General features: G+C 42.8%; 1 protein-coding gene across 1 annotated transcript in view; it reads right to left on the minus strand.

Moving 5' to 3' along the window:
* The window catches only part of RXFP1 (relaxin family peptide receptor 1), a 116,646-nt gene that overhangs the window by 4,759 nt on the left and 84,855 nt on the right, over window positions 1–27,032 (minus strand). Inside the window, exons 14-17 of the mRNA XM_030192229.1 lie at window positions 24,712–24,783; window positions 22,348–22,577; window positions 17,306–17,716; window positions 11,009–11,227 (exon numbers count right to left, since the gene is read on the minus strand). Coding sequence (XP_030048089.1) covers window positions 11,009–11,227; window positions 17,306–17,716; window positions 22,348–22,577; window positions 24,712–24,783 — 932 coding nt within the window. The remainder of the gene's footprint in view (window positions 1–11,008; window positions 11,228–17,305; window positions 17,717–22,347; window positions 22,578–24,711; window positions 24,784–27,032) is intronic.

Consider the following 27,032-nt stretch of genomic DNA (forward strand, 5'->3'; position numbering starts at 1 on the left):
TATGTGATCTGCTTAGAACTAGTAATGGTCCCTGCAGAATAGAAGAATCATATAACATAACATTCTCCTCTTTCCTTTAATTTTCCTTCTATGATCCTCCCTATTTGCTGCTTTTTAGTTTGAACTTGCTCCATGTGTGTGTGTATAATATACTTCTTTCCTATCTCATATTGTGCCTTTCTGCCTGTTTATGTACACTTAGTTTAGTAAACCGCTCAGGTGTTCAAGTTAGATTGAGCAGTATAGTAAATTTTAATAAACTGTAAACCATCAGAAACCTCCCTATTTGTCATTATCTAACAAATAGTTACTGATGATTCCCTTGACATCCTCACAGACCTGACAGTCTCCCAACACATGTTCATTAAGTCTCCAAAAACCCATAAGGGATTCTCCCTCCCCCCCCCCCCCCCCAATCACCCAATTCTACCCAAACTGGAGCATGATCAGAAACTGAGATGGGATGTATAGCAGCTTCAGAAACATTCCCCTACCATAATCTATAACAGCATATAGAGTCTATTCTAGTGTATGTGGCTCGAGCATGTGAATAGAAAGTATAGGTGCATTGTGTGGGATAATAGATGCACCAAACATCTATCAAGGCTAAGGCTCCAATCATTCATTAAAAAAAAAAAAAAAAAACTACCAAGGGGCTCTCCCTACCTCCCCTGGAGTTGTCTACTGAAGAATCAGGCAGAAGATTGAAATCCCCCCCCCCCCCCCCCCTCTCAAAGAAAAAGAACTGCCCCAGCTTCAAAGTCCAAAGGTTGTGGCTTCAACTCTGTGAAAAAAAACTCCCTGGATTAAAGGCATAAATGTTCACTTTAGTAACTACATGTTCCATGGAATTTCCCCTTGATCGCTAAACATCTATCAGTGGGATCCCGGTATACATCATCCACTACAACTGCGCATCTGGAACAAATTAACATTGCTTTTGACTCGTAACCACTTGCCTCCACCTACCCTCCTCCTTCCTGTACACAATAATTGATTTGATTTGCTTACTTTATTTTTGGTCTATTAGATTGTAAGCTCTTTGAGCAGGGACTGTCTTTCTTCTATGTTTGTGCAGCGCTGCGTATGCTTTGTAGCGCTATAGAAATGCTAGATAGTAGTAGTAGTAGTAGTAATGACTACCCCACTCCTGAACATCCACCCCTTTGTGGCCCACGAGCCAAGTGAATCTCAAAAGCTTTACATTATAAGAAATGCTAGCTCCTCTCCCTTAAATGGATTTCCTGAAGCAACACTAATTTGCGCCAGAAGTGTTTGGATAAATATAAAAATTGTTCTTAGCTTAACTCGGCAGAAAATGAAAACCTCAAGGCCAAAAGGTAATGGTGCTAGAAGGGAACAAATTGTGTATGACATGGAATATTTGCACTCTGCCTTTCCTCAGTCTGAAAGCATAAGTGATAATTAGTAAGAGCACAGTTTGTTTGTCTAGGAAAGGAATAAATGTCCTGCTTTTTCTTTGTGGGTGCAGGAGCGGAACCAGGACCTGAGGTGGCTATGAGAAAAGCCCTTGGGGGCTGGCCCGCCAGAACCGGGACCTGGGGTAGCTCTGGAGGCAAGAACACAGAGGCTGGAGACAGGAAAACTGAGGCAGTCAGGTAGAAGACTAGGCAAGAAGTACCGGGCTAGAGGCTAGACAGGCTGGCCCCGAAACAGGACTGGTAGGTCAGAAAATAAGGCGAGGTGAGCTGGCAGCAATATATGCTAGGAATACTAGGTGACCTGTTGCGAAAGTAAAGCAGGAGTCCAGGTACTTTAAATACGTCTACTGGATGCTGTTAGCGGGGAGCACCGACATGCATCCGCCTCTGGCTGCTTGGCCCTTTCCATGTAATGCTTCAGCGCACACATGTAAGGAAGCTGGCTCCTGCTGGTGTTGTGACATCGTGGGCTGGAGGGTGTCTGAGCTGCTCGAGATGGTCGCATGAGCAGCTCACCATGACAGGGACGGTTTCTGAGGCTCCCAAGACACCCTGAGCTAAGTCGGAGAATCAAAGCATGGCCATAGCCGTGAGAGGATGTCTTTGTAGAGTCTCCTGGCCATGCAAGGTGGAAAGTGAGTGCTGTCTGGGATACTCTGGACAGATTGAGCCTACTGCGGGCTATGCTTCCGGTTCCAAGCAGCAAGATGGGCACCAGCCAATATTCAATGTACTTTGTTGTTCTAAAGAAACAGGGCACCTTGAGGCCCATCCTGGATCTGAAGGGAGTGAATTGGGCCCTCAAAGTGCCTTCTTTTCACATCGAACTCTGTGGCTAGTCTTAGTGGCTGTGGTGAAGGCTGGGCAATTTTGACCCTTAGTTATGGCCATTTCAAGGAAAATTCTAACCCGTAGGGAGCCTTGAGCTGAACTTTATGAAGCATGCAGCAAGCAGAGTCATTTTTCCATTGCTGGGTCAATAAGTAAATAAAAAACGCAAAGATCCAATTCCTAATTTTTCTGACAGACATGGGTGTATACTATCCTGTACTGGGACTGATGCTTTTTAATATTTATAAATGATCTGGAAATGGGAATGATGAGCAAGGTGATCAGAGTTGCAGGTGACACAAAACAAATTGCATGTGGACTCTGAGAAATTGCAGGAGGGCCTTTGGTTGCTGGAAAACTGGGCATCCAAATGGCAGATAAAATTTTATGTGGACGAGAGTGAAATGATGCCTGTTGGGAAGAACAAACCAAATTCTACATAATACTAGTTTTTTCATTAGGAGTCACACTAAGGAAAAGGGTCACTTTATGTCTATGTTTAAGAAAAGATATGGTGGTGCAGAGAAGGCCCACCAAAATGATTAAGGGGATGGAACAACTCTCATATGAGGAGAAAAGGCTAAAGAGGTTTGGGCTTTTCTGTGGCTGAGGGGAGATATGACAGAGGTCTATAAATTCCTGAGTCAGCCTCCCTTCAACCTCGATTCATGCCCTCTAGTTCTACCTCCTTCCCGTTTCTGGAAAAGGTCTGTTTGCGTATTAATACCTTTTCAAATACTTGAACGTCTGTATCATATCAACCCTGGTTTCTCTTTGTTCCAGGGTATACATGTTCAGGTCAAGTCTCTCCTTGTACACATTGCTACGCAAACTGCATACCATTTTCGTCGCCTTTCTTTAAACCACATGCAGCCTTTTTACATCTTTAGTTAAATACAGTTTCCAAAGCTGAACACAGTACTCCAAGTGGGGCCTCACCAATGACTTGTATCACCTCCTTTCTTCTGCTGGTTATACTCCTCTCTGTGCAGCCTAGCATCGTTCTGGTCGTGGCCTCTGCCTTGTCACACTGTTTCATCACCTTGAGATCCTCAGACACTATCACCCTAAGGTCCCTCTCCTGAGCTGAGCTTACCAATCTCTCCCCTCCTATCTGGTACATCTCTTTTGGATATCTACACACAAAAGGCATCACTCTGCACTTCTTCGCATTAAATTTTAACTGCCAGACCCTTGACCATTCTTCCGATGTTTGGAGATCCCTTCTCATTGTTTCTACACCCTCCAGGGTATTCACTCTATTGGCTATCTTCGTGTCATCCGCAAAAAGGCAACCTTTTCCTTCTAACCCTCCAGCATTGTCTCTCACAAATATATTAAACAGAATTGGCCCCAGCACCGACCCCGGAGACACTCCACTGCTCACTTTCCTTTCCTCTGAACGGATTCCATTTACTACCACCCTCTGCCATCTGTCAGTCAACAAGTGTCCAATCCATTTCACCACTTTGGGTCTTAAGTTCAGTCCTCTTAGCTTATTCACGAGTCTTCTTCGAGGGACTGTATCAAAGGCTTTGCTGAAATCCAAGTAGATTACACCTAGCGCATATCCTTTATCCAGTTCTTCAATCAAATTTGTCTTTGGTAAAGTCAAGTTGCTTCGAATCCTGTAACCCGTTGGCTTCTAGAAAGTTAACTGTCCTTTCCTTCAGCAGAGACTCCATTATTCTTCCTACCACCGACGTGAGGCTAACCGACTTGTAGTTTCCTACTTCTTCCCTTGTAAAGACGGACCACATCAGTTTGTCTTTCATCCTGAGGAACTTCTCCTGTCTCTAAAGATATATTAAATAAATCCTTAAGAGGTCCTGTTGGGACTTCTCTGAGCTTCCTCAGTATCCTGGGATGTATCCCGTCCGGCCCCATAGCTTTGCCCACTACCAGATTTTCAACCTGCTTGTAAACACTTTCTTCTGTGAACGATGCATATCCACTCCATTCCCAGGTATACCCTCTGTCACATCACCCTACTGTGGTGACATGTCCAGTTTCTGTAGGCTCCCTCCTCACGGTTCATCTCACTCCTGTGCATCTCCCTGTAGCGTATCTACTTCTGGGCTCTGCAGCAACCACACAGGGAGATGCGCACTTCCACTTCATGGCCTTGGATGCTGGAAACGTCAGGACGATGTCCTGACATCAGACACCCTTCGCTCCTTATTAGCGACTCGAATCCAGCAAACAGGACCTCTGCCTGGATTGCCACATGACATAAACCCAGCCCCGGATCCTGCTGTCATCACATTGGACATCTGTCTGTTTAGAGTCGCTCCACTCTGCTAGACCCTGCCTTAGTCTACTTCTTGGCATCTCTGTGTTCTCATCAGAGGACCCTCTAAGTCCTGCTGACCACCCACACCCACAGGCTCAATCCAAGGGGAACAGTGGTTGATCCAGGTGAAGACCCCGGGCTCATCGGCTGCCTGCCACCAACAGCTGGCAATGACAAGCAACACAGCTAACCATGGTCCTTCTCCAGGATTTTCTTCTGTGAACACAGAATACAAGTATTTGTTTAGCATGTTCGCTTTATCCTCATCACTCTTCAGAAAGCAATTTTCAGCATCTTTTAGTCTTACAATTCTGTTCCTATCTTTTCTTCTTTCCCCAATATATCTGAAAAAGGTCTTGTCACCTCTCTTTACATCTTTAGTCATTTTTTTCTTCTGCCTGCTCTTTTGCTAGCCATATTTCCCTTTTGGCTTCTTTGAGTTTAAGCCGGTATTCTCTTCCGTGATCCTCCTGTATTTCTTTAATGAAGCTTCTTTTGCTCTTATTTTTCTTAGCCACCTGTTTGGAGAACCAGATAGGCTTCCTGTTTCTCTTATTTTTGTTTACTTTCCTTGTGTAGAGATCAGTTGCCATACTTGTAGCAGCTTTCACCTTGGACCACTGCGCTTCCACTTCACCTGTGCCTACCCATGCCATCAGCTCCTTCTTCAGGTATTCCCCCATTTTACCAAAATCAGCACGTCTGAAATCCAGTATTAGGAGTTTTGTGTGTCTGCACTCTGCTTTCGTTCATCAAACCATATCGTGCAATCACTGTTACCTAGGTGGGCACCCATCTGGACACTGGAAACACTGCCTCCATTTGTGTTGACCCTTCCCTTGTGGGTTCCATCACCATTTGTCTGAGCAAGGCACTTTGACAGACATCCATGATCTCCCTACTTCTTTCTGATTCTGCTCACTGGACGTTCCAGTCCCCATCAGGCATGTTGAACTCTCCCAGCAACAGCGCTTTCCCTTTCATACTAAACTTATGGATATCTTCAATCAGATCCATGTCCAGCTTCTCCATTTGTACCAGAGGTCTCTAGATAACACCCGTGTGAATACAGGTTCCATCTTTTTCCAGAACGATCCATATAGCTTCTTCCTTTCCCCAGGTCCCCTGCATTTCAGCTGCTGTGATATTATTTTTCACATACAGTGCCACTTCTCCACCTCTTTGGCCATCCCTATTGTTCCTAAAAGATTATAACCCGGTATGGTCACATCCCACCCATGACAGTCATTGAGCCATGTCTCTGTAATAGCAACAATATCCAAGTCTTGGATATTGTTGCTATTCTTCAAACATCAGGGCTTGCAAATCTTGAGCTTAGGCTACGAACACTTGTGCTCATTGCTTTCCATGTGTTATTGTGTTTAGATGGTTACTAACCCCACTGCTGTCATGTTTTTGCTGGGGGTGACTTTCTGAATTCCCTTTCTTCTTATTATCACCCCACTCTCTAGTTTAAATGTCTAGAAATGTACTGTTTGAAATTCTCCTCAAGGATCTTTTTTCTCATCACAGAAAGATGTAGTCAGAGGAGGATAGAAATATAGAACTGATAGAAAGCAGTTGATCTTCAAGTCAGAGGAAAGGAAAGGTTTTTTTTTTTTTAATATAGGATAGAGAGAGGTCAAGGAATCTGTTAAGAAAGAGGGACACACAGTGAAGAGAGCAGTTTAGAATTTATCAAACAATCCAAAATATAAATGTTTAAATATTAGAATTTAAAATAGCTTAGCTTTAGGCAGGCACTGCTTTTCAAAAGTTCCAAGTCAGGAAGCAACCCCTCCCCTAAGGACAGACTGACTAGGCACCAGGTACAATGGAGCCAAATAAAGTCTCAATCAACTCTGCATTCAGAAGCTTCAACAACAAAAAGCCAGATTTGGAAATACAGTATCCTTATTAAACAATGCTAAAGTACAGTTATAGAGGACAAAAATAGAAAACTGATAGAAAGCAGTAGAATCAGAGGAAAGGAGGTTTGGGGTTTTTTTGTTTTGTTTTTAAATTATAGGATATATAGAAAAAAAGTTGGAAACAGGACACTGGGCTTGATGGACCTTCAGTCTGTCCCAGTATGGTAATGCTTATGTTTTTATGATTGTTTATTATTTCAAACAGTACAAAGACTAGGGGAAACTCCATGAAGATACATATTAACACATTTAAAACAAGTAGTTGAACATATTGTTTTTTCACCCAATGTATTGTTAAGCTTTGGAACTTATTGCCAGAATAAGCGGTAAAAGCAGTTAATGTAATGTAAAACAGGTTTGGACAAATTCCTGGAGGAAAATTTCCATAAATTGTTATCAAAGTAGACCTGGGGAAAGTCATTTCTTATCCCTAGGGTTAAGTAGCATGGATTCTTGCTACTTTTGGGGACTTTACCAAACAGGATACTGGGCAAGATGGAACCTTGGTCTGACCCAGTAGGGCAACCCTTGGAGCACGGACTCTCTCTTATGTCTGTATAGAACTGCAAACAACTCGGTTGGTGCTAATGTACACAGATCAAATGTATGATTGGACAGTCAGGCAAGGTAGATGCTTTGTGGGCAGTGGAAGCCAGTGCAGAGAGGTCAACAGTTATGATATTGATGAGGTGGGTTTGTGGGCGTAGCAGTTGCTGAGCTTCAGCAGGGCGGTGTCCCCTTTCCAGCCTTGCTCTGGCCCAGGAACTACACTGTGGGAATGGGCAGCAGGCTCTTATCCTTTATCGGGAGCTTTCTTGATAGGAATCGTGGCCCTTTCTGGAACACAGCACCCTACCAGGGTTTTGCCCTTGGACCGTTTACTCCACTTCTCCCAAGCATCCTCTTGCGCTGGGAGTTGTCCCCTGCCTAGATGGGGCATCCTCCTCTCAGAGCTGAATTTGCTCCCACATTTTTTACTCCTAAATGTATGTTAATGATGAACCAGGTTTGCTGATTTATAAGGAAGCAGCCTGGGGTTAGCACTTTGCTATCCATGGTCTTTCTCCCTTACACTCTTGAGTCCTTCAGAAGCCAACTCTAAGCCCTGCTCCTATAAAGTCCAGTTTGAGTCTAGAATCAGATCAGGATGAGGAGGATCCCTTAGATTTGGGAAGTTGTGGAAGTGGATGAGGATTTCAATGATTCTGGAGGTAGAGAGATGGCGATTATTCCCATAAAAGAGAGATATATGATACAATACGATATGGAACTTATAGACCACCAACTCCCAGTAAACTGGTTCAAAGCAGGTTAGAAGCAACTAAAAAGAAAATACACTAGTTAAACTTATGATTTCTGAAAAAGAGAGATTTTCAAACCTTTATGAAAAGACAGATAATTTGGCACTGTTCTAAATTTAATAGACGTGGAACACCAAAATTGAGCAACCTGATATACAAAAAGTTGACTGCAAAGAGCTTTTATATTTAATTCCATGCAATGATGCAAAATAAAGAAACCGAAAATCCCCTGCCCTAGAAGTGGTAGGTGTTAATGGAAAAGAAATTAGACTTGTTAGACAATCAGGGCAAGAGCCTTGAAAAATCTTGTAAACCTGGCAAGCCAACTTAAAAGAAACTCAGGCTTTTATGGGAAGCCACTACTACTACTACTAATCATTTCTATAGCGCTACTAGACGTACACAGCGCTGTACACATATGCAGGTACTTTCTCTATCCCTAGAGGGGTCACAACCTAAGTTAATGCAGTCCTATCAGATATGGCTTAGCATGGTCAAACCGCCTCTTACCAAATAGCTTTGCTGCAGTGGTTTGCAAGATCTGTAATATAGCAATAGAGGAAGCAGATAAACGGCTATATAAGCCATTACAGTAATTTTAAATAGAATACAATTATAGATTGAATCAAAATAGCAAAATATTTTTCAGTAAACGATGCGCAAATGTTCCTAAGTTGATGTAATAAAATAAAAAACAAATCTTTAACTACTGCTTTTACCTGTGGTACCATTGATAAAGAGGTGTCTAGATAAACACCAAGAAGCTTTGAAACCTTTTCAACATTCACACACATGCAGCTATTTAAGTTTAGGTTTTTTATAACTTCTATTTCTAATTACAGATCCTCTGTGTTCATCCCATGCCTTTTCGAATTCCATCACCACTTGTATCTCTACCACCTGCTTAATGGAAGACTTTCCACATCTGCGCTGTTAAAGTAAGGAGGAGGAAGAGGAGATGGCAGTCAAAGACCTTGGTGCTTGGTAGATGAGAGGCTGGCACAGATGCAGCTTACACTTCCATGGGAACCCCTCAGGAACTGCTTCCGTCCCCACGGGAACCCCACAGGAACTGCTTCAGTCCCCACGGGAACCCTGCAGCCCCAGAGGGGATTCCCACGAGCCCCATTCCCATACAGGTCTCTGCATGGGACCTACTCGTAGTCATTATTCTTTAAATCTAGTTCTTCCTTCAGTAAAAGATTGTTATGGGGAGAGATGATTGCCATGCATTACTAAATTTGGGTGGGGTCTGAGTAATAAAAATGTTAGCTCACACCTACGTGGGGCCTTTAGTAGCCTGAATCCCTGCTAAGACCCGAGGAACTGAGGGGGTATCTTGTCTTGGCAAAAGAATTGGGGGCTGCGAGAGCACAGTTGGAGTGTTTTCTTCCCAGTAGCAGGGGTGATCAGAAGTGGAAAACTGGCCTTCTGGGAGGAGGGATCAAGAATCCGAAGAACTGGGCAGGGGAGCACCCTGCTGGTGAAGGAGGTGGATGAGGAGAACTGCACATCAAAGAGTGGATGGACGAAGAAGGTCCGGTCAGTAAACAAGTCTGGCAGCTGGAGAAGCGCCCAGCAGGATTTGGACCAGTGAGGAGGAAGCCAGTCCCGGATTGTTCTACAAAGCAAGAAGGGATTGAACCCACCACATTCGGGGAGTGACAGTGTTTTATCTTAGTGGATTTATTAGACTGTTTCTTGTTTATGAGTTACAATCTGTTTGTTTTGTTAAAGATTGTTTATGGATTTTTCCCCTACCCAGTAAAGTTAGAATTTTTTTTCATAAAAGCAGGTGTGTGAGTGGATTTTTTGGAGTGTGACATCAGGAAGACTGAGACGAGACCCCCTTGTCTCATGCCCACCTGACATATATATAAGTGGATCCTATCTGGGTACATACCCCAAAGAGCATAGCCAATACCAAACCGTTTCTACTGGGACCAGGGTTCCACTGGTTAGCGCAGGGATACCATGTGAGCCCCTACCACCTACAAAATAGGTGACGGTAAGTGCTTACATAGTAATTTCTAAAAATGGCTGTGCCTTAATGGCATCATTAGCCCATGAAAAGAAGATTCTCCTATAATCAATACTGTAAGCAATAGAAAAATGTAATAAGGAGGAAAAAGCCTCAAGAAGCTCCCAGCTACATGGTGGAAGAGCAGTACTTCATCATTGGCAAAAAAACAATGATGAAGAAGTCCTTCTCTTCTAGCATTTAGCTGGGAGCTTCTTGAGGCTTTTTCCTCCTTATTACATTTTTCTATACAGTATTGATTATATGAAAATCTTTTTTCTTTTGTGGATTTGATTTATATTCGGGATTCTCTTCCTCAATTACATTGTAGTTAACATAAGCACATGGTTATTAATATAAAAAACAGAACAGCACCCATTTTACGGCTGCAGTATAAATGGCCTTAGCATGTGGGAAAGTCCTGTATAAGGGTGCACTAAGGCCACCTTTTGCTGCAGCTTAGTAAAGGGACCCCAAAGTTAGGGAGCACAAATCCTTTAAATATTAACCTCTCCAATGTTAAACAAAATGCTACTTGTAATAATTCTTTAGTTGTAGCTCTGCAGTGAGCAACAAAGCCCAACCAACTGGAGAACAAATGTTACGTATGCAGCCATTTGATTGATGAATCCAGTTTCAAATCACTCCATTTTGGTTGGTGACAAATTCAAACTGAAATATTTTCACAAACCTTTAAGGTGCAATAGCACCAGGCCATGTGGCAACTTTAGTCCCCTGTAAGCTGTGGGCCAGTGGCCATAAGCACCAACATTTCAAATTACCTTTCCCTGGACACAATGAAGAAAATTGCTCATTATTGCAGGTGCTTAACACCCACTGGCACCCACAGCGCTGGCTGCTGTGCCAATGGCAGGTGGTAAGAGCTGAGTTTGGTGCATAGGTACCACCTCTGTCAAAGTAGGTGAAGCTATTAGGGTCATTTATGCTCTTGCCTGCTGGGACAGCACAGCGGTGGTAGGTTGTTAGAGAACGGATGCCTATAAAAAGCCCCTTATTTCATGACTGTACCAGTGTTGTTCCAGTAGTAAAGCAAATCATTGATTGGAAGAATCTGGTAAGGATGGGTTGTGGCTTTAAAATTTGAGAGGATTTTTTTGTTGTTTTACAGAACTATAACGCTGATAATGAAAGGTACATATTTTGTGGGGAAAGGGGTGGGAGGAGCACACCTGGTATTTCCACTTGAAGCAGAGAGAGTAGTTTCAGTATAAAGATGGGTATCCAGCAGAGTGCATCGGTGAACACAATGCAGAAGAAGCGCTTGGCCAGGGTCATTTCCTTTTTAATATGGTTCTGGATTGCTGTTGCTGTGATGGCAGTCCGGTAGATACTGTAAAACATACTGCTGTACGAAAACACAATGATGATAAAAGCTGCCAAGTTTACACCTGTGTAAAGAAACACATAGAATGTGATGATGTGGTTAGACTGGGTCTTGAAAATTTTTCCTTGAATGAGGGAGCCAGAAAAACAAACCTTGATGGGCACAACAGGAAGTATGGGGTGAAAATGCTCTAACTTCCTGTTGTGCCCATCAAGGTTGAAAAGCAAAGTAGGGAAGGGAGATTCCCTCAGAGATGTACTAAGGCTTTGGGGCCTGGTCTGTAGTAGAGATGTTCATTAGTTTAAAATGACCTAGGAAATGTCAACCACATTTTGTCAATAGTGCAGACTGTTGCTCAAATAGTGCCAGATTCAGTAAATGGCACTTAAAATTAGGTAAACAAAAAAAAAAAGGAGGAAAAACCTCACGTATATCAAAAGCAATGAACAAAAAAAGTGATGATAGGTTGAAGAGGAAATCAGGAAGTCTTTAACAATAGCTTCAAAACGACCTGACACGGCCGTGTTTCGGCATCGAAGCCTGCATCAGAGGTCAAATAAATCTCAGCTGTAGAACGCCGTAGTGGCAATACTCGTCAATGACTAAGGCGTTCTACAGCTGAGTCTTGTTTCTTCAACATAAGGAAGCCACATAGCCATATTTCTCTTGGTTTATCCACCAGCTTTAATACATAAGATTTATTTGACCCCTGATGCAGGTTTTGATGCCGAAAACACGGCTGCGTAGGGTCGTTTTGAAGCTATTATTAAAGACTTCCTGATTTCCTCTTCACCCTGTCCGCACTTTTTTTGTTCATTACTTCAAATTAGGTGCCAAGAAAAATCCATGCCAAGCGCTATTCTGTAAAGGGTGCTCAGGGCCAAGCACCATTTATTTATTTATTTACTTATTCTTATATCCCACAATTATCCCAAAACAAGTTTTGGTTCAATGTGGCTTACAGTTAATAGGAGAAATTACAGTAATGTTTTACCATTACAAAGCAGTACAGAACATCAGTAACACGTATAATTAACCATAATATTTCTTGAAAAGGTAGGTTTTTAATTATTTTCTGAAGTGAAGGTAGTTTGTAATGTTTCTTGTGTCCTTGGGAAATGAATTCCACCATTTAGAACCCAGATAACTAAATCCAGCTGTATAGATGGATTTGTAAATTATAATTTATAGAATAGTGCTTAGCATAGATTTCCACATCCAACTTTGGGCCCAAGGACTTAACGCCTGCTGAAACCTGGTGTAAATCCTGGCACACAAGTTGGGGGCATAACCCTGGTATTCTATAGCACTACGCTAACATTTTTGGAATGCCCCTCCCATGGCCTTGTCCCCTTTTGGGTTACACATGAGACACTTTGGGTGTGCAGAATTATAGAATAGCATGTAGGCAGAGCCATGCCTAAGTCCCATTAGTGACAACTAACATAACTAATTGATTGTGCTCATTAACTCATTAATTTGCAGTCAGATCTTGAATCTGTACCCAAATATAGGTGCTATATTTAGAATCTGGGTGTGCACTATTCAATACTATGTCCTATTACTCAATAGTGCACACTACTGAACAATGTACACTATCAGTAGGTGCACTATTGAACAATAGTGCACATTAATGCACAGGAGTGCACACTATTAACAATATTGCCCTCAACATGAAAAACAAAACCCTGAATGAAATGAAACGTTCCATAAATGTCATGGGAAACTAAAAGAAACAAACATTCTTGTCCTAAATCCCAGAGGCATAGCTAGGTGGGTCACCAGGGGAGCGGCTGCTCCCCTAAACAGACTTCCGATGGCGTCGGCGCCTATTTTTCACACAATCTGTCACATTTAAAATACGAGTTGGCACTGTCGGCAGTCGGCTCTCTGCTTCCCCCATGCCCTTACTTGGCTACGGTACTGCTGCATTCCCTTAGATTACAGTACTATGCTTAATAAATCGAGCCCTTAACATATCACTGTAGGGCTCTGGCACAGATATACAGCTAACAGCTCCCTCCATTTCTCTCAATTCCTCCATCTTGTCCTCACCTAGTCACCTCCTCCTATCCTCCCACCCTATTGTCATCCAGTCTCTCACTTTTCAAACTTTTTTTTTTAATCCCACAGTATCTGCTGCACTTCTTATTCTTTCCAATTCAATAGAAGGTGGAAAAAACTATATAGAAGTGGTCAAGAATGTCTGCCTGTCCATCTGTTTGTGTGGGGGCAAAATAACTCTCCAAAAATGTAACAGAATGGGATGAAACGTGTCATGTGGAAAACTCGTTAAAAAAGAAAAATTGAGTTTAAAAATGGGCCCAGGGTTCCAGAGAAGTAAGCTTCCACCCAAAAAGGTTAAATCTATTTTCTATGGGAGAAGCAGTTCCAGCTTTTGCAGCATTTTGAAACTAAACTAAAATGAAATACAGCAGTTAGGGAACTGCTTTTTCAAACTTCCTGTTCCCATTCTTTAGTCTTCCCGTCCCCCAAACTGCCCCAAACCCTAATACCCCAACTGGTTCTCAAACCTCCCCAAACTACCTCTCCCTTGTAATTCTCCAAGAACCCCCAAACTGCACTCACACCCAAAACTATGAGCCCACAACTGCCCCACTATCCTGCAAATAGCCTACACTCCTCAAAACTACTCCCTGAAACTGTAGTACTACCCCCAAACTGCCCTGATCTCCTAAAAGTGCTCCTCGTAACTGCCCTATTGCCTCAAAACTGCCCCACCTCCCAAAACTACATCCTGAAGTGCTCCCACCCCAAGAACTACCCCTACAACTACCGTGAACTACATCTGCCCCACCCCCAAAACTCTCCCACTCATCAAAACTACCCCTGGCAAATGCTCCCCACCCTCCAAAAGCAACTTTGAGCCCATATGTTGAGGGGGACCCTGTGAGATGTGCTCAGGACTCAGGAGTTTAAAATTGACAACTCTGGCTTTTTTCAGTCTTCAAGCAGGAGAAAGTAGGGATGCACAAATAGAAGGGCATAATCGAACAGGGCGCCCAAGTTTTCCAGAGGTGAAGGGGTGGGGAAACCCATATTATCAAAAAACAAGATGGGCGGCCATCTTTCGTTTTGATAATACGGTTGGGGACGCCCAAATCTCAACATTTAGGTCGACCTTACAGATGGTCGTCCTTAGTGATGGTCGTCCCTGGCTTTCGGAGATAATTGAAATCGAGGACGCCCATCTCAGAAACGACCAAATGCAAGTCCTTTGGTCGTGGGAGGAGCCAGCATTCGTAGTGCACTGGTCCCCCTGACATGCCAGGACACCAACTGGGCACCCTAGGGGGCACTGCAGTGGACTTCAGAAATTGCTCCCAGGTGCATAGCTCCCTTACCTTGTGTGCTGAGCCCCCCCCAAACCCACTACCCAGAACTGTACAACACTACCATAGCCCTAAGGGGTGAAGGGGGCACCTACATGTAGGTACAGTGGGTTTCTGCTGGGTTTTGAAGGGCTCACATTTACCACCACAAGTGTAACAGGTAGGGGGGGATGGGCCTGGGTCCGCCTGCCTGAAGTGCACTGCACCCACTAAAACTGCTCCAGGGACCTGCATTCTGCTGTCAGGGAGCTTGGTATGACATTTGAGGCTGGCAAAAAATATTTTTAAAGTTTTTTTTTAGGGTGGGAGGGGGTTAGTGACCACTGGGGGAGTAAGGTGTGGTCATTCCCGATTCCCTCCAGTGGCCATCTGGTCAGTTTGGGCACCTTTTTGAGGCTTGGTCGTAAGAAAAATGGACCAAGTAAAGTCGCCCAAGTGCTGGTCAGGGACGCCCTTCTTTTTTCCATTATCGGCCGAGGACGCCTATGTGTTAAGCACTCGTCAGTCCCACCTTCGCTATGCTTCTGACATGCTCCCAGGAACTTTGGTTGTCCCTGCGACAGAAACCAGTTGAGGGCGCCCATCTCCCGATTTGTGTCGAAAGATGGGTGCCCTTCTCTTTCGAAAATGAGCCCAATAGCCTTCCAATCCAACCACAGAGACGTAAGTAGTGCTGAAAATATGTTTATTGATGAATGTCAGACAATATGCAAGCAGATTTGACACGGACTTATGTTTCGGCGCACAGCGCCTGCTTCAGGAGTCATGTATCATGTTCAAAACTTGCTTTATCACAGTTGATGAAAAAACCACCACTAGCGATCAACATTGAATTGCGTGGGGAAAAAAAAACCAATTTACGAGATCCGTGACAGGACATTTTTGCTGCCATTGCACCCTAGTGGTGCTTATTTTCATGAACAAGATACATGACTCCTGAAGCAGGCGCTGTGCTCCAAAACAGAGATCGGTGTCAAGTCCGCTTGCATATTTTCTCACATTCATCAATAAACATATTTTCAGCATTACCTACGTCTCTGTGGTTGGATTGAAAAGTGATTTGTACATTCATACTTTCTTCTGCTTGGACTTTACCTATAATGTTGCTTTTCCTTTTTTGCTGTGTGTTTTTTTCAGGCTTCCAACAGATGTGTGCACTAATGTCCAGAAGGTACAAAGATAGCTAACGTGTGAACATGTTTCCAAGTTTAAAACCTCTGCACGCGGTACTCTAATTCTCCCTGCTGTGTAAGCCAGCCTGCCCTGCCTGTTTCCACTGTTAAGCTAGCAGCAGAGGCTGTGGGTGGGATCATGCAATGGCATGGCACTGTGTGTGAAGCACTGAAAGGCTGCTCTAGTTACAGGAAGGGAGGATGTGAGTTGGGTGACATTTCTGTTCTGTACAAAGTTTCTGCATGTTGTGGGAGAGCAGAAGGAAAATGAACCCCCCTTCCCCTCCCAAAAATGCCCCAATACATTTCTATGGGAGAACCAGTTCCAACAGCTATAGCACGCACGCACACACACACACACACACACACTCAATGTAACATAAGTGCCCTTTTACTAAGCTGCATAGGCGCATACACGTGTCCTACACTCGTCAATTTGGAGTTACTGCCCAGCTACCATGTGGCCCAAGTGGTAATTTTGTTTTTTACATGTGTCCACTACGTGAACCGGAAAATAAATGTTATTTTCCTGTGCGCGGCAGTAACCAGGCGATAATCGTCATTCTATGCGCGTAGATGATTACCACATGGTTACCGCGTGAGACCTTACTGCTAAGTCAATGGGTGGTGGTAAGGTCTCAGACCCAAAACGGACGCGCACCAATTTTTATTTTGCCGCATGTCCATTTTCAGCAAAAATTTTAAAAAGGCCTTTTTTTACAGGCGCGCTGAAAAATGGATATGCCCTCACCCAAAACACACTCCTACACTAGCGCAGCCCATTTTTCAGCATACCTTAGTAAAAGGACCCCTTAGTGATTAAGGAATTGCCCTTTTCAAACTGCTCTCCATCTCCCGTCCCGATCACAGACATACCAAAAAGGCATGCACAAACTTACAAACATGAATGCGCACCCCCCTTCCCCCCCCACAAACAAAATAGCTAAAAATAACAAAACGAGATACACATAAATGCAGAGGGGTTGGAATGAATTGATGAGCTTTGCCCTGCTTGCTTTCCCCATTTGTTAGTGGAAGGGTTATAGTACAGGTTCCAGTTGAGCTCTCCTATTTTAGATAAAACTGACAGTTAAGGAAACAGGACAGAGCAATCCCAACATTTAAGCAGTAAGTCTAAACAGATGCTTAGGGCATCTTTATGGATTGATTAGGTGGGCTGTGTAATACCTGGAAACCTTACAAAAAGCTTCTGGGATACCTAAGTAGCATTGGCAATGAAAGGAAATGAATAACAATAAGAATGCAAATACTACAAACTCCTGTTCATCAAAGCAGGACTGTTTTTCCATCTATTCACATCTAAACCATTTTAGTTGCTTTAACTGTACCACATTTTGTTGGGTGTTTTTTTACTTCATAAACACAGGTTTGCTAGTGGGTACCTACGTTTCAGAATGATTGAAGGCGTCAAACAATACAGATTGCCTCTCCCTGGACACAATGAAGGAGCTTCTTCAAAATTTGAGGTGTTGGGAGTTGGGACTCACTGGCAACCACAAGGCTGCCTGCTATGGCTAGTACAGACACCTGTATTAACCTCCAGCTTCCTTGTTTGTGCCACTTACATCTTAAAATAGAAGAAAGCAGAGTTCTTACCCAGGAAAATAAAGACAGAATAAATTTGTGCCGCCGTGCTTTCTGATTGCTCGGAGTGCAAAGGGAAGCAGACACCATTGGTCCCATAGTAGTTCTGAAAAAACTCCTCATTGCTCAGCGGGATAAAAGCCACCACGAAGCCGATAATCCAGATAAGAATCAAAATGGCTACCGTCCGGTATTTCCCTGGCTTCCAGCACCTGAAAGGGTAGACTATGCAGATGTATTTTTCCAGAGTTAGATAGGTCAGTAGCAATACAGATACTTCAGTGGACAGTATGGCTAGAGCTCCAACCAGCTGGCATTGGGTGCTGTCCATCCATGACTGTGCATGCTTGTTGTATTCCCCACGGTACTTCAGGTCATAATAGCCAATGACCAACAAGTATACTCCCATTAGACAGTCTGCACCTGGAGGGGGTGAGAGTTTTCGCCAGTGAGCTACATGCAAAGTGTCTTTTTAAAAAATTATTCTTGTTATATATTATTGCTGTTACCAAATTAATTCCACCTCATCAAAAAAGAAAAAATCATTGAATAAAAGTATAAGCACAGTTAATCTAAGGGAGAACATGGCATAAAATCTTAAAATATAATATGATTATTTCTCAACTCAGTTTTATATGATGGCAAATTACAATTATTAATTACAAAACATTAGAAGCTGTGGAAATTAAGATAATAGATTAATATGAATGTTGTGTATATCCCCAAGCTAATTCAAACTAAATCTAGATAATCATCAAGCCAGTTAATAAAACATATCCCACCAGACAGATAATAAACTGCTGATTCAAGAACAATTATATGGTAAGACCTCAAATGACAAAGACAAATAGCAATGCTGGTTTCTTTTCAGTCTTTTCAATCAGATCAAGGCCAGTAAACAATCAAGTATTGTTTAGGCGTTAGCCTCAGACGTAAATCTGCTGATTCTTTCTCTTTGCATATTTCAGAATCAGTTGCTGTGCAGAACCGGGATTTGATGCCCTGTTGAGGTCATAAGTATATAAGAACTTGAGCATTGCCATACTGGGACAAATATTTTCTCCGATTAGTTTAAAATGTACTCCCAGAAGTAGACAGGGCTGGGGATGCTATGGAGACAGATCTCAAAGTCCTTGGAGGGAGACAGACCCAATCATCATGTAACAGTGGCCAGATTTATGGGTCATGACTGTAGTGCTTTGGTAGAGACATGGTACACTTGCTCCTCAGAGGACTGGCAACACAGTGACTAGCTTCAGTGAATTAGGAGAGGAAATGGGATATATTTGGGTATCTGTGAGTGAAAATTCATGGTACCTGATCAGGGCTGTGCCAACACGGTAAGCAGGGTAAGCACCGCAGGGGGGCGCTGACCTCTGGAGGGCACCTACCGGCACCTTTTTCCAGAGGTCAGCTCACTTGCAAAATGTTTTACCTGAAGCTGTGATTCTCCTCTCTCCCCTGCCCTCCTCTCTTCGACCAGCAGTGCTCACTGAGGCAGGCAGGCTCTGCTGAAGTTGTTTGCAAGAATACAACCAGTGCTATATATGTCTTTGGTGTGGGAAGAACTCCTCATTCAGGGTGAGTTTGAACAACATTCAAATTAAAGAGAACAGCCAGGTTTGGAGGGAGGTGTGCAAGTGAGACTGGGGAGAAATAAAAACTAAATAGTGTAATTGTTAAAATCTGTAAGTGGTTCAAAGTTTTTTTTCTGAGCTTGTACACCCAGAGGAGGGCATGTCTGCAATGATGTGTGCATAATTATCAGGTAACCGGATAGCTACAGCTAAAAGCCATTTCATTGGCTGGTGGTTCCAACAGTAATTTCAAAAGAGGAAGTTTAGCTGACGTGTAGTGTAGAAGAGCTGGTAAGTGAAAATCTGATTGTTTTTTTTTGGTGTTTATTTTTATATAAAAGATTCCCCTTGGATAGGAAGAGTCTATGATATGTGAAAATATATTTTGCTTTAATGAAATTGCTAAACTTTAGAGTCAGAGACTTATCAATGATCAGAAAAAGAAAGTCACCAGACAACAAAGGTAGAGAAAAATCATTTTATTTTCATTTTAGTGTTTGGAATATGTCCACTTCGAGAATTTACATCCGCTATCTTATTTTGCAATGTATAGCAATTTGTTTCTAAGAATATTGCTGACAATTCCTGTCAGTGTGGCAAGTGGTGAGCGATCATTTTCACGGTTAAAAATCATAAAAAATTAGTAAAAAATGCCTGTTTCAAAAGGAAAGGAAACGGGCGCTAGGAAGGCCATCCTCCACCCTCCCTCCCTCGCTGTTCCAGACTCTGCCGTCCCTCCATTTTCACCCCCCCCTTTCCGCGACCCAGTCGACCCCCCCTTCTCAGCAAAAACCGTCCCCCACCGCCGTCCAGTACCTGTGCTGATGGGGGACCCCAACCCCCGTCAGCAGAAGTCCTGTGCTGGCCTTCGAGGCGTTGCTTCTTCAATGATTTTGTGTCCAAGTTGCTCTGCGTGCGTCTGGCGTCTGACGTCAGATGCACGCAGAGGAACTTGAACCGAAGATAATTGAAGAAGCAACGGCGCGAAGGCTGACTTCGGCTGACGGGGGTTGGGGTCCCCCGTCAGCACAGGTACTGGAGGGCGGTGGGGGACGGTTTTCGCCGAGAAGCGGGGTCAACTGGGTCGCAGAAGGGGGGTGCAGTGGGCTGTAACAGGGGGAGGAGTAGGGAAACACACTCCATGTGTTTCCCTACTCCTCCCCTTGCTTTGGTATCAGCTGTCACTGACGTCACTGACGTCGGTGCGTGCCTGCCTAGCAGACCACCTCTGAGGGAGGCACGGTCCCAGGCACATCCTGTTGGAGGTGAGAATTATTATATAGGATTATTTGCGATCAAGTATTTCGCAAGAAAGGCTTGTAAGCCTTGCCATGATTGCTATTGAGAATGATATATGTGCCCAGTTAGATATCAAAGATTTAATTACTAATTTCGTGAGCATGAAAGCACGAAAAGCTAAGTGGTTGTAAACCCTCTATTTGTTCAGCAATCCCACAAGGATGTACTTCATCTTTCAGCTCCTATTTCCTTTGCATCTTGTGCCACACGGGGGGGGGGGGGGGGGGGGGGGGCGCCAACTGATAGTCTGCAGGGGGGCACCAGAGACCCCAGGCATGGCCCTGTACCTGATCCCAGCTCCAGTTCTGATAGGCAGATAATCAGAGGTAAATGCGGGTGCTACAGGCCATTAGCACTGGCCTAGTGCCTGCATTTACCTGTGCTTTATGATCAGCCGCCTGTAGCACCAGAATGAAAGAGCGCGCAGTTGATCAATGCAAGTAGTAACTGCTGGTTGCAGAAGTTCCAGTAAAGTTACCTTGCATTAAATAAAACTCCCGGAGTGAAGAGTGGTCTTTGGTGTGAGAGCGAGGACGCTTGCCCACAGACTGAGAAAAAAGTACACCTGTAAATTTCTCTTAAACTTCCAATATCCTGGATCTCTATTCCGGACCATTAATCCCCTCCCAATTTCGACTGCAGGTGAATTGGGATTGTGAGTACAGTATGTGTGGTCCCCTGTGGGCCCTGAGACCTGGGCTACACAAATTTAGGGGGTCTTTTACTAATGATTAGCACAAGATTGTGCGGCAGGGCCCATAGGAAAAAAGGGGCCCTGTGGAAGATAACATATGCTAATTGTTAGTAAAAGACCCCCTTAATGGGGTATAAAATGGAGGTCTCGTAGCTCAGAGTACAAAAATATTGTTTCAAAGATGTCTCCCACCTATTTTGGGTTAGGAAAATATATACTCTGATTCTCATATACCAATTGTCTTTCTGATCAAGAGATCTTTTTTGGTTTCAAGCAAAATATCAGAAGGTCCATCCTTGTTTCTTAGTAGCAGTTAAGCCAGATTATTTTCTACAGTTTTTTACTAGCTATTTTAGATTTAACACTACACACCACAATATTCAAACTCTCTTCCAAAAATAATACTCAGTAAGGGAGATGAAAATGTAGTTTCTACCCCCACTTATAAATGAATTAATTTTTCTATTTGTACTCTTCCTGAAGCATAGTGATTTCTGTTGCTATTGTGGGCATGACATTCCTGATGGTTTTATTTTTCTTGGCATCTCCTACAGCAGGAGCTGGCAATTCTGGTCCTTAACATTAACAATAAATTTATATTCCACCATATACCTTTCGGTTCAACTTTGCACAACTATATGTCATCAGCAAATGTAATCACCTCACTAGTTACTCCCAAATCTAGATAATTTATAAATACGTTAAAAAGCAGCAGTCCCAGCACAGACTGGGGAATCTACTCTTCTCCATTGAGAATACTGACCATTTATTTATTGGGATTTATTAACCTTCTTTATATAGAGATTCACCCAAGACGGTGTACAGCAGGTACAGTTTAACATAAAACTTACAATTTTGTTAACAACATAACAATAGTAAAATAACCAAGAATAAACATAAATATAATAAATGAGGTAAACTTGTGTTTTCTATCTTTAAGTAACAAACAACAGCATTGCCTGCTTCTGATGAAAAAAGACCACTATGTTATTTATTGAGGAAAAAGGCCTCGAGAAGCCCCCAGCCTAAACGTGGCTTCAGGGACTGAACCATCATTGGCCAAAAAACCTCTTTTATATAGCTTGTCTATTAACATAAATTTAATTGATAGAGTTACTTAACTATATAAAAGAGGTTTTTTGGCCAATGATGATGAAGTTCAGTCCCTGAAGCCACGTTTAGGCTGGGGGCTTCTCGAGGCCTTTTTCCTCAATAAATAACATAGTTGTCTTTTTTCATCACAAGCAGGCGATGCTGTGGTTTGTTATCTCTTTTTTCTATATTTTGAGTTTAATTCATAAATAAAGAGATAAACCTCAACATATACATCTTTAGATTTTTCTATCTTTAAACCAGTTTGTAATCTACAATAAGACACTACCTCCTATCCCATGATGTTCTAATTTCCTCAGGAGTCTTTCATGAGGTACTTTTAATTTAATGCTATCCCTGAAAGTGCTCTCTTTTTGCAGGGAGATACTTACAGCAGAGCGAAATTATAGATGTGGCATGGAGCTTGTTCTCTGATCGCAGGTAAGGCCTCGTGCAGATGACAAATATGTTTCCAAAGCATGTGATTATGGATACAACCCAGACAAACACTCTCTGCACGATGCTTGCAAGCAGGTTCTCAAGCGATGAAATGCCATCTGTGTTGGGCTTACAGTGGCGCACATGAGGCGAATAGCCACAGTACTGGAACTTCTTAAAATATCTACTCAAAGAAAAGGAGAGAAAGTTAGCTGAGGATTGATGTAATTATTTTTGTGATACGTGCTGACCGTATCCTCCTATTTTGTGCTCCAGTTATGGGACTTCATATTCAGCACTTTGAGTTCATTTTTTAGAAAATGCATAGTGGAGATGCATGATTAGCATATTCTGTGCCTCCCTTCTGAGTGTCCTCAATGCAGCTGTTAATCTCTTAGTCATTCATTTACAGCACATAGGGGGTAATTTTATAAAGCATTTGTTGAATGTAAAATCATGTTTTACATGCAGAAAGTATCTTATAAAATAGTATGGTCCAATAAGCACATCTGTGTTGTAGGTAGGTGTTACCAGGGACAGAGCTGGGTTGGAACTGTGAAGAATGTACATATGTTATAAAATATGCAAAAATTAAAAGAAGAGACCAATGGCCACATAGCCTAAAGGTGCCTATTTTATGCTTATTTTGTAAGGGCAACTTAGTCGCTTATGTGCCTTTAAACTAGGCTCAGTCCCAATAGTGCTCAAATACTGATGCACACATTTACCTGGGCTCTCAGCAGTCCTCTGAATGAGTGGAAGAGTAGCCTAATGGTTAATAGACTGGGTTGAGAACCAGTAGAAACTGGTTTAAATCCCACTGCAGCTCCTTGTGATCTTGGATAAGTCATTTAACCCTCCGTTGCCTTAGATACTCAGGGCCCTGTTTACTAAGGCGCATTAACATTTTTAATGCGCCTACAATTATCGCGTGCACTAACTGTGTAGGCGCCTATAGGGATATTGTAGGCACTGTCTATAATGTTTAGCTGCAATGTTCTACTTCAGGTATGCTGCACTATTTCTCATCCCCCATCTTTCTTTACTATCAGCCTCATGAAGGAATTTCTGACTGGTCATAAACTCTGATGGGGCCTCCTGTTGCTAGACTCAGCTACCTGGTATAACTTGTTACAAACGTAATTTACTGAGAAGAGGTATGGCAAGGACACCAATTGCAAGCCTCCAGCACATATGAAAGACCCAATTACAAGTCTCCAGCACATATGCAGCACCTATGATTGGTCCAGGGTAGAGGAGAGGTGGATGCTCACCACAGCCTATAAAACCATGCTGCAGACAAAGAAACTCTGAAAAACTAGCCATGCTTGGAAAGAGAGTTTCAGATCTGTCTCATGGCCTATTTTTTCCCGAAGGGGGTGCTTCCCCCCTTCGTAAAAACAAATTCTCTATAGCTAAGAATCTTTCTTTCATTCATTCTTTCTTTCTCTTCTTTCTCTCTGTTCTGTGACCTTTGTATGAGGAATAAACTTTCCTTCCTCCTTTTTCTCATCTTTATATAATAAGTCTGATTACTTATAATTACCAGAGGTACTGATGTTAGATTTTGTAAGTTTGTTACAACCTGAAACTGATATCTGATGCTGTGCTGGTGGGTGAATAATAAAAGTCATTTTTTTCTCTAATTCCTGTCCAATTTTTCTATAATATTTTGTAATATGTTTAGAGAATAGCAACCAAATGCGCAGCCTAGTACAGCATGTACACGGTTAACGCGCATATATGGTTAATGTGCGTTAAAAACGCTAATGCGCCTTTAACGCAGCTTAGTAAACAGGGCCCTAGGTTTAGATTGTGAGCCAAGTAGGGACAGAGAAAGTATCTGTATATAATTTATATAAACCGCTCTGGTTGAAGCTACAGAAAGGTGGTATATCAAATCCATGACTCTCACCCTTACCTATTGTACCTGTATGTTCACAGCTTCAATATCTGTATAAAGTTATCCTTATTAATTCTGCTGAATATTGTTGTGCTCTGTGCAACTTTAGGCCCTGACCCCAGACTGTGTCTTAATTCCACCTCAGTTTAAATGTATTACTTTTGTCAGTATAGCAACATATATGGCCAAAAATTATATGCTGTCTGTGCCAGCGACTTCAAAAACTACTTAAGTGACCAGCACTCAATTCTGGCTGCATAAGTGGTTTTGAATGCTGATCTGAATATTTTTAAATGATATGGAATGAACAATATTACTGCTTGCTATATGTAAATTTGAATTACTGAAACATACACAAAGGGTACAAGGCTTCTTTTAAAATAATAGTGAGCGGTTAAAAGGATGGTTAACTTACATGTGAGATAGATTTCTAAGTGTTTTGAACATTCGTCTCTGGATATTTGGAATTTCAATGCCCTCTAGGCTGCTATAACAAACAAACACAAAGAATTACATAAATTGAACTATACCGAGTAATTCAGCATAAACTCAGAGATCAATATCACACTGTATGGTTCACCCCCCCATAATTCTCACTTCCAGCAGACTCCTTTGTACAGCCCTTAAATCATTTCTTAGATTAAAAGAAGGCCAGTGATTCATCAAATCCAACCCTCTTTGAAGTAGCCTAACCCCTATCGTTACATAATAAAGAGAAGAGGAGTAGTGTAACAGAGCAGCAGCCTGAAAACCAGCAAAGGCTGGGTTCAAATCTCAGACCCGAAGTGGATGCGTGCCAATTTTCATTTTGCCGCACGTCCATTTTCGGCCCCCCAAAAAAGGCATTTTTTACAGGTGCGCTGAAAAATGATTCTGTGCACGGCCAAAACACGTGCCTACACTACTGCAAGCCATTTTTCAGTGCACCTTAGTAAAAGGACCCCTATTTTAGCAAGGACCACAGTGAAAAAGTGTGATTCTGCCACCTACTAACAAACAAGCTGTACGTCCCCAAACCAATGTTTAAATATTTCTGTTGCAATAGAGTAGCCATTATGGTGATTATTTTAGAAGCGATTTTTGGATGTCATAAAATGGCACTTTTAGACATCTATCACACATAGACATCTAAGTTCTGATTTTACAAAGCTGTGATATGGACATCTAAAACTGAAGAATGCCCAAATGGCAAGGAGGTGAAGCCTGGGTGTGCTTTGGGTGGGACTATGGCAGGCTCAAAAATAGACATTTAAGGCTAGATTCTATAAATGGCACCTACAAAATTGAGACTGAGAAAAACCTGCTTAAGTGGTATTCTATAAGCTGCACCTAAAGTTCAGCGTGGCTTATAGAATAACGCTTAAGTGGAGGAATCGCGTGTAAATCTAAGCACCGCCATTTGCACCAACGAAAACATGGCGCGAATGCCCATGTCTAAATTTACATGCAGAGCCCCCATATTTTATAATTACATGTGTAACTCAAAACCACACCCCTGATCTCCTCCCATTTCTGTGCCCCCTTTTTCGGGTCATGTGTAACTTTGATTTATTTAGGTGTGAAACCTGTGCCCAAACTCACCCACATTAGTCCCAATTAAATCTAATTAGTGCCAATGATTGTTTGTTAAAAAGCCAATTATTGCCACTAATTGGCTCGTTATTATATTAAATTGCACATGCAAATCGGAGCCAGGAGGTTATTTGCTGTATCAGGAGAATGACCATCTACCTCCACAGGATGGACATCAGGAGTTAGACCTGCTAATTGAGATGTCCAGGTTTCAGAAAATTGCTCCTATTGAGCAGCACTACACTGGAGGAATTAGGGGAAGTCACTTACATCACCCCCCAGTGTTTGGTATTCCCCCCCCTTCCTGAACGTGTAAATGGCAAAGGATACTGGGCTTTGTGACAGCTTTGGAGAGAAATAGATATCTATGTTTCTAAAATGACTGAAATAACCATTAATGTTCAGTGGCGTACCAAGGGTGGGACGGTTGGGGCAGTCTGCCCCGAGTGCACGCTGCAGGGGGAGCTCTAGGGAGCAGCTGCAGCCGTGCAGCTGTCAGCTTCGCTGGTTCCCTGCTCCCTCTGATATTACTTCCTGTTCTGGGGCAGAGGCAGCAGGAAACCTGCGGAGCTGACAGCAGGAGGCAAGAGCAATGCACTCGGGGTGTGTGTGTGTGTTTTGTGGTAATGTGCCGGGGGGGAGGGACGATGACGCTGTACCTGGGGGGGGGGGGGGGGACAATGCTGCACCTGGGGGGGAGGTGCGCAGTGGTGATCCGTCCCAGGTTGCAGCAGACCAAGGAACACCACTGTTAACATTTTAGCACATAAATGTCTGTATTATTATTATTATTATTATTTATTACATTTGTACCCCGCACTTTCCCACACATAGCAGGTTCAATGCGGCTTACATAGTAAATAGAATTACAAAGTATTGTAAGGAGAATATTATAAATTGTAATAAACATAGTAATAGTAAGGTTTTAAGAACCTTATGTGAATAACATGTATAGAATGTTTGTACGTTTGGGAAACTGCCAGGTGTCCTTGACCTGGATTGGCCGCTGTCGGGGACAGGATGCTGGGCTTGATGGGCCTTTGGTCTTTTCCCAGTATGGCATTACTTATGTACTTATGTAGGTAAACAAGGTATGATAGGCAAAAGGAAAGAGATTGGGAGGGTTATGGTGTAGGGAGATGGAGAAGAGAAGACTGGGGTATG

The sequence above is a fragment of the Microcaecilia unicolor genome, chromosome 2 (genome assembly GCF_901765095.1).
Source record: "Microcaecilia unicolor chromosome 2, aMicUni1.1, whole genome shotgun sequence".
NCBI lineage: Eukaryota > Metazoa > Chordata > Amphibia > Gymnophiona > Siphonopidae > Microcaecilia > Microcaecilia unicolor.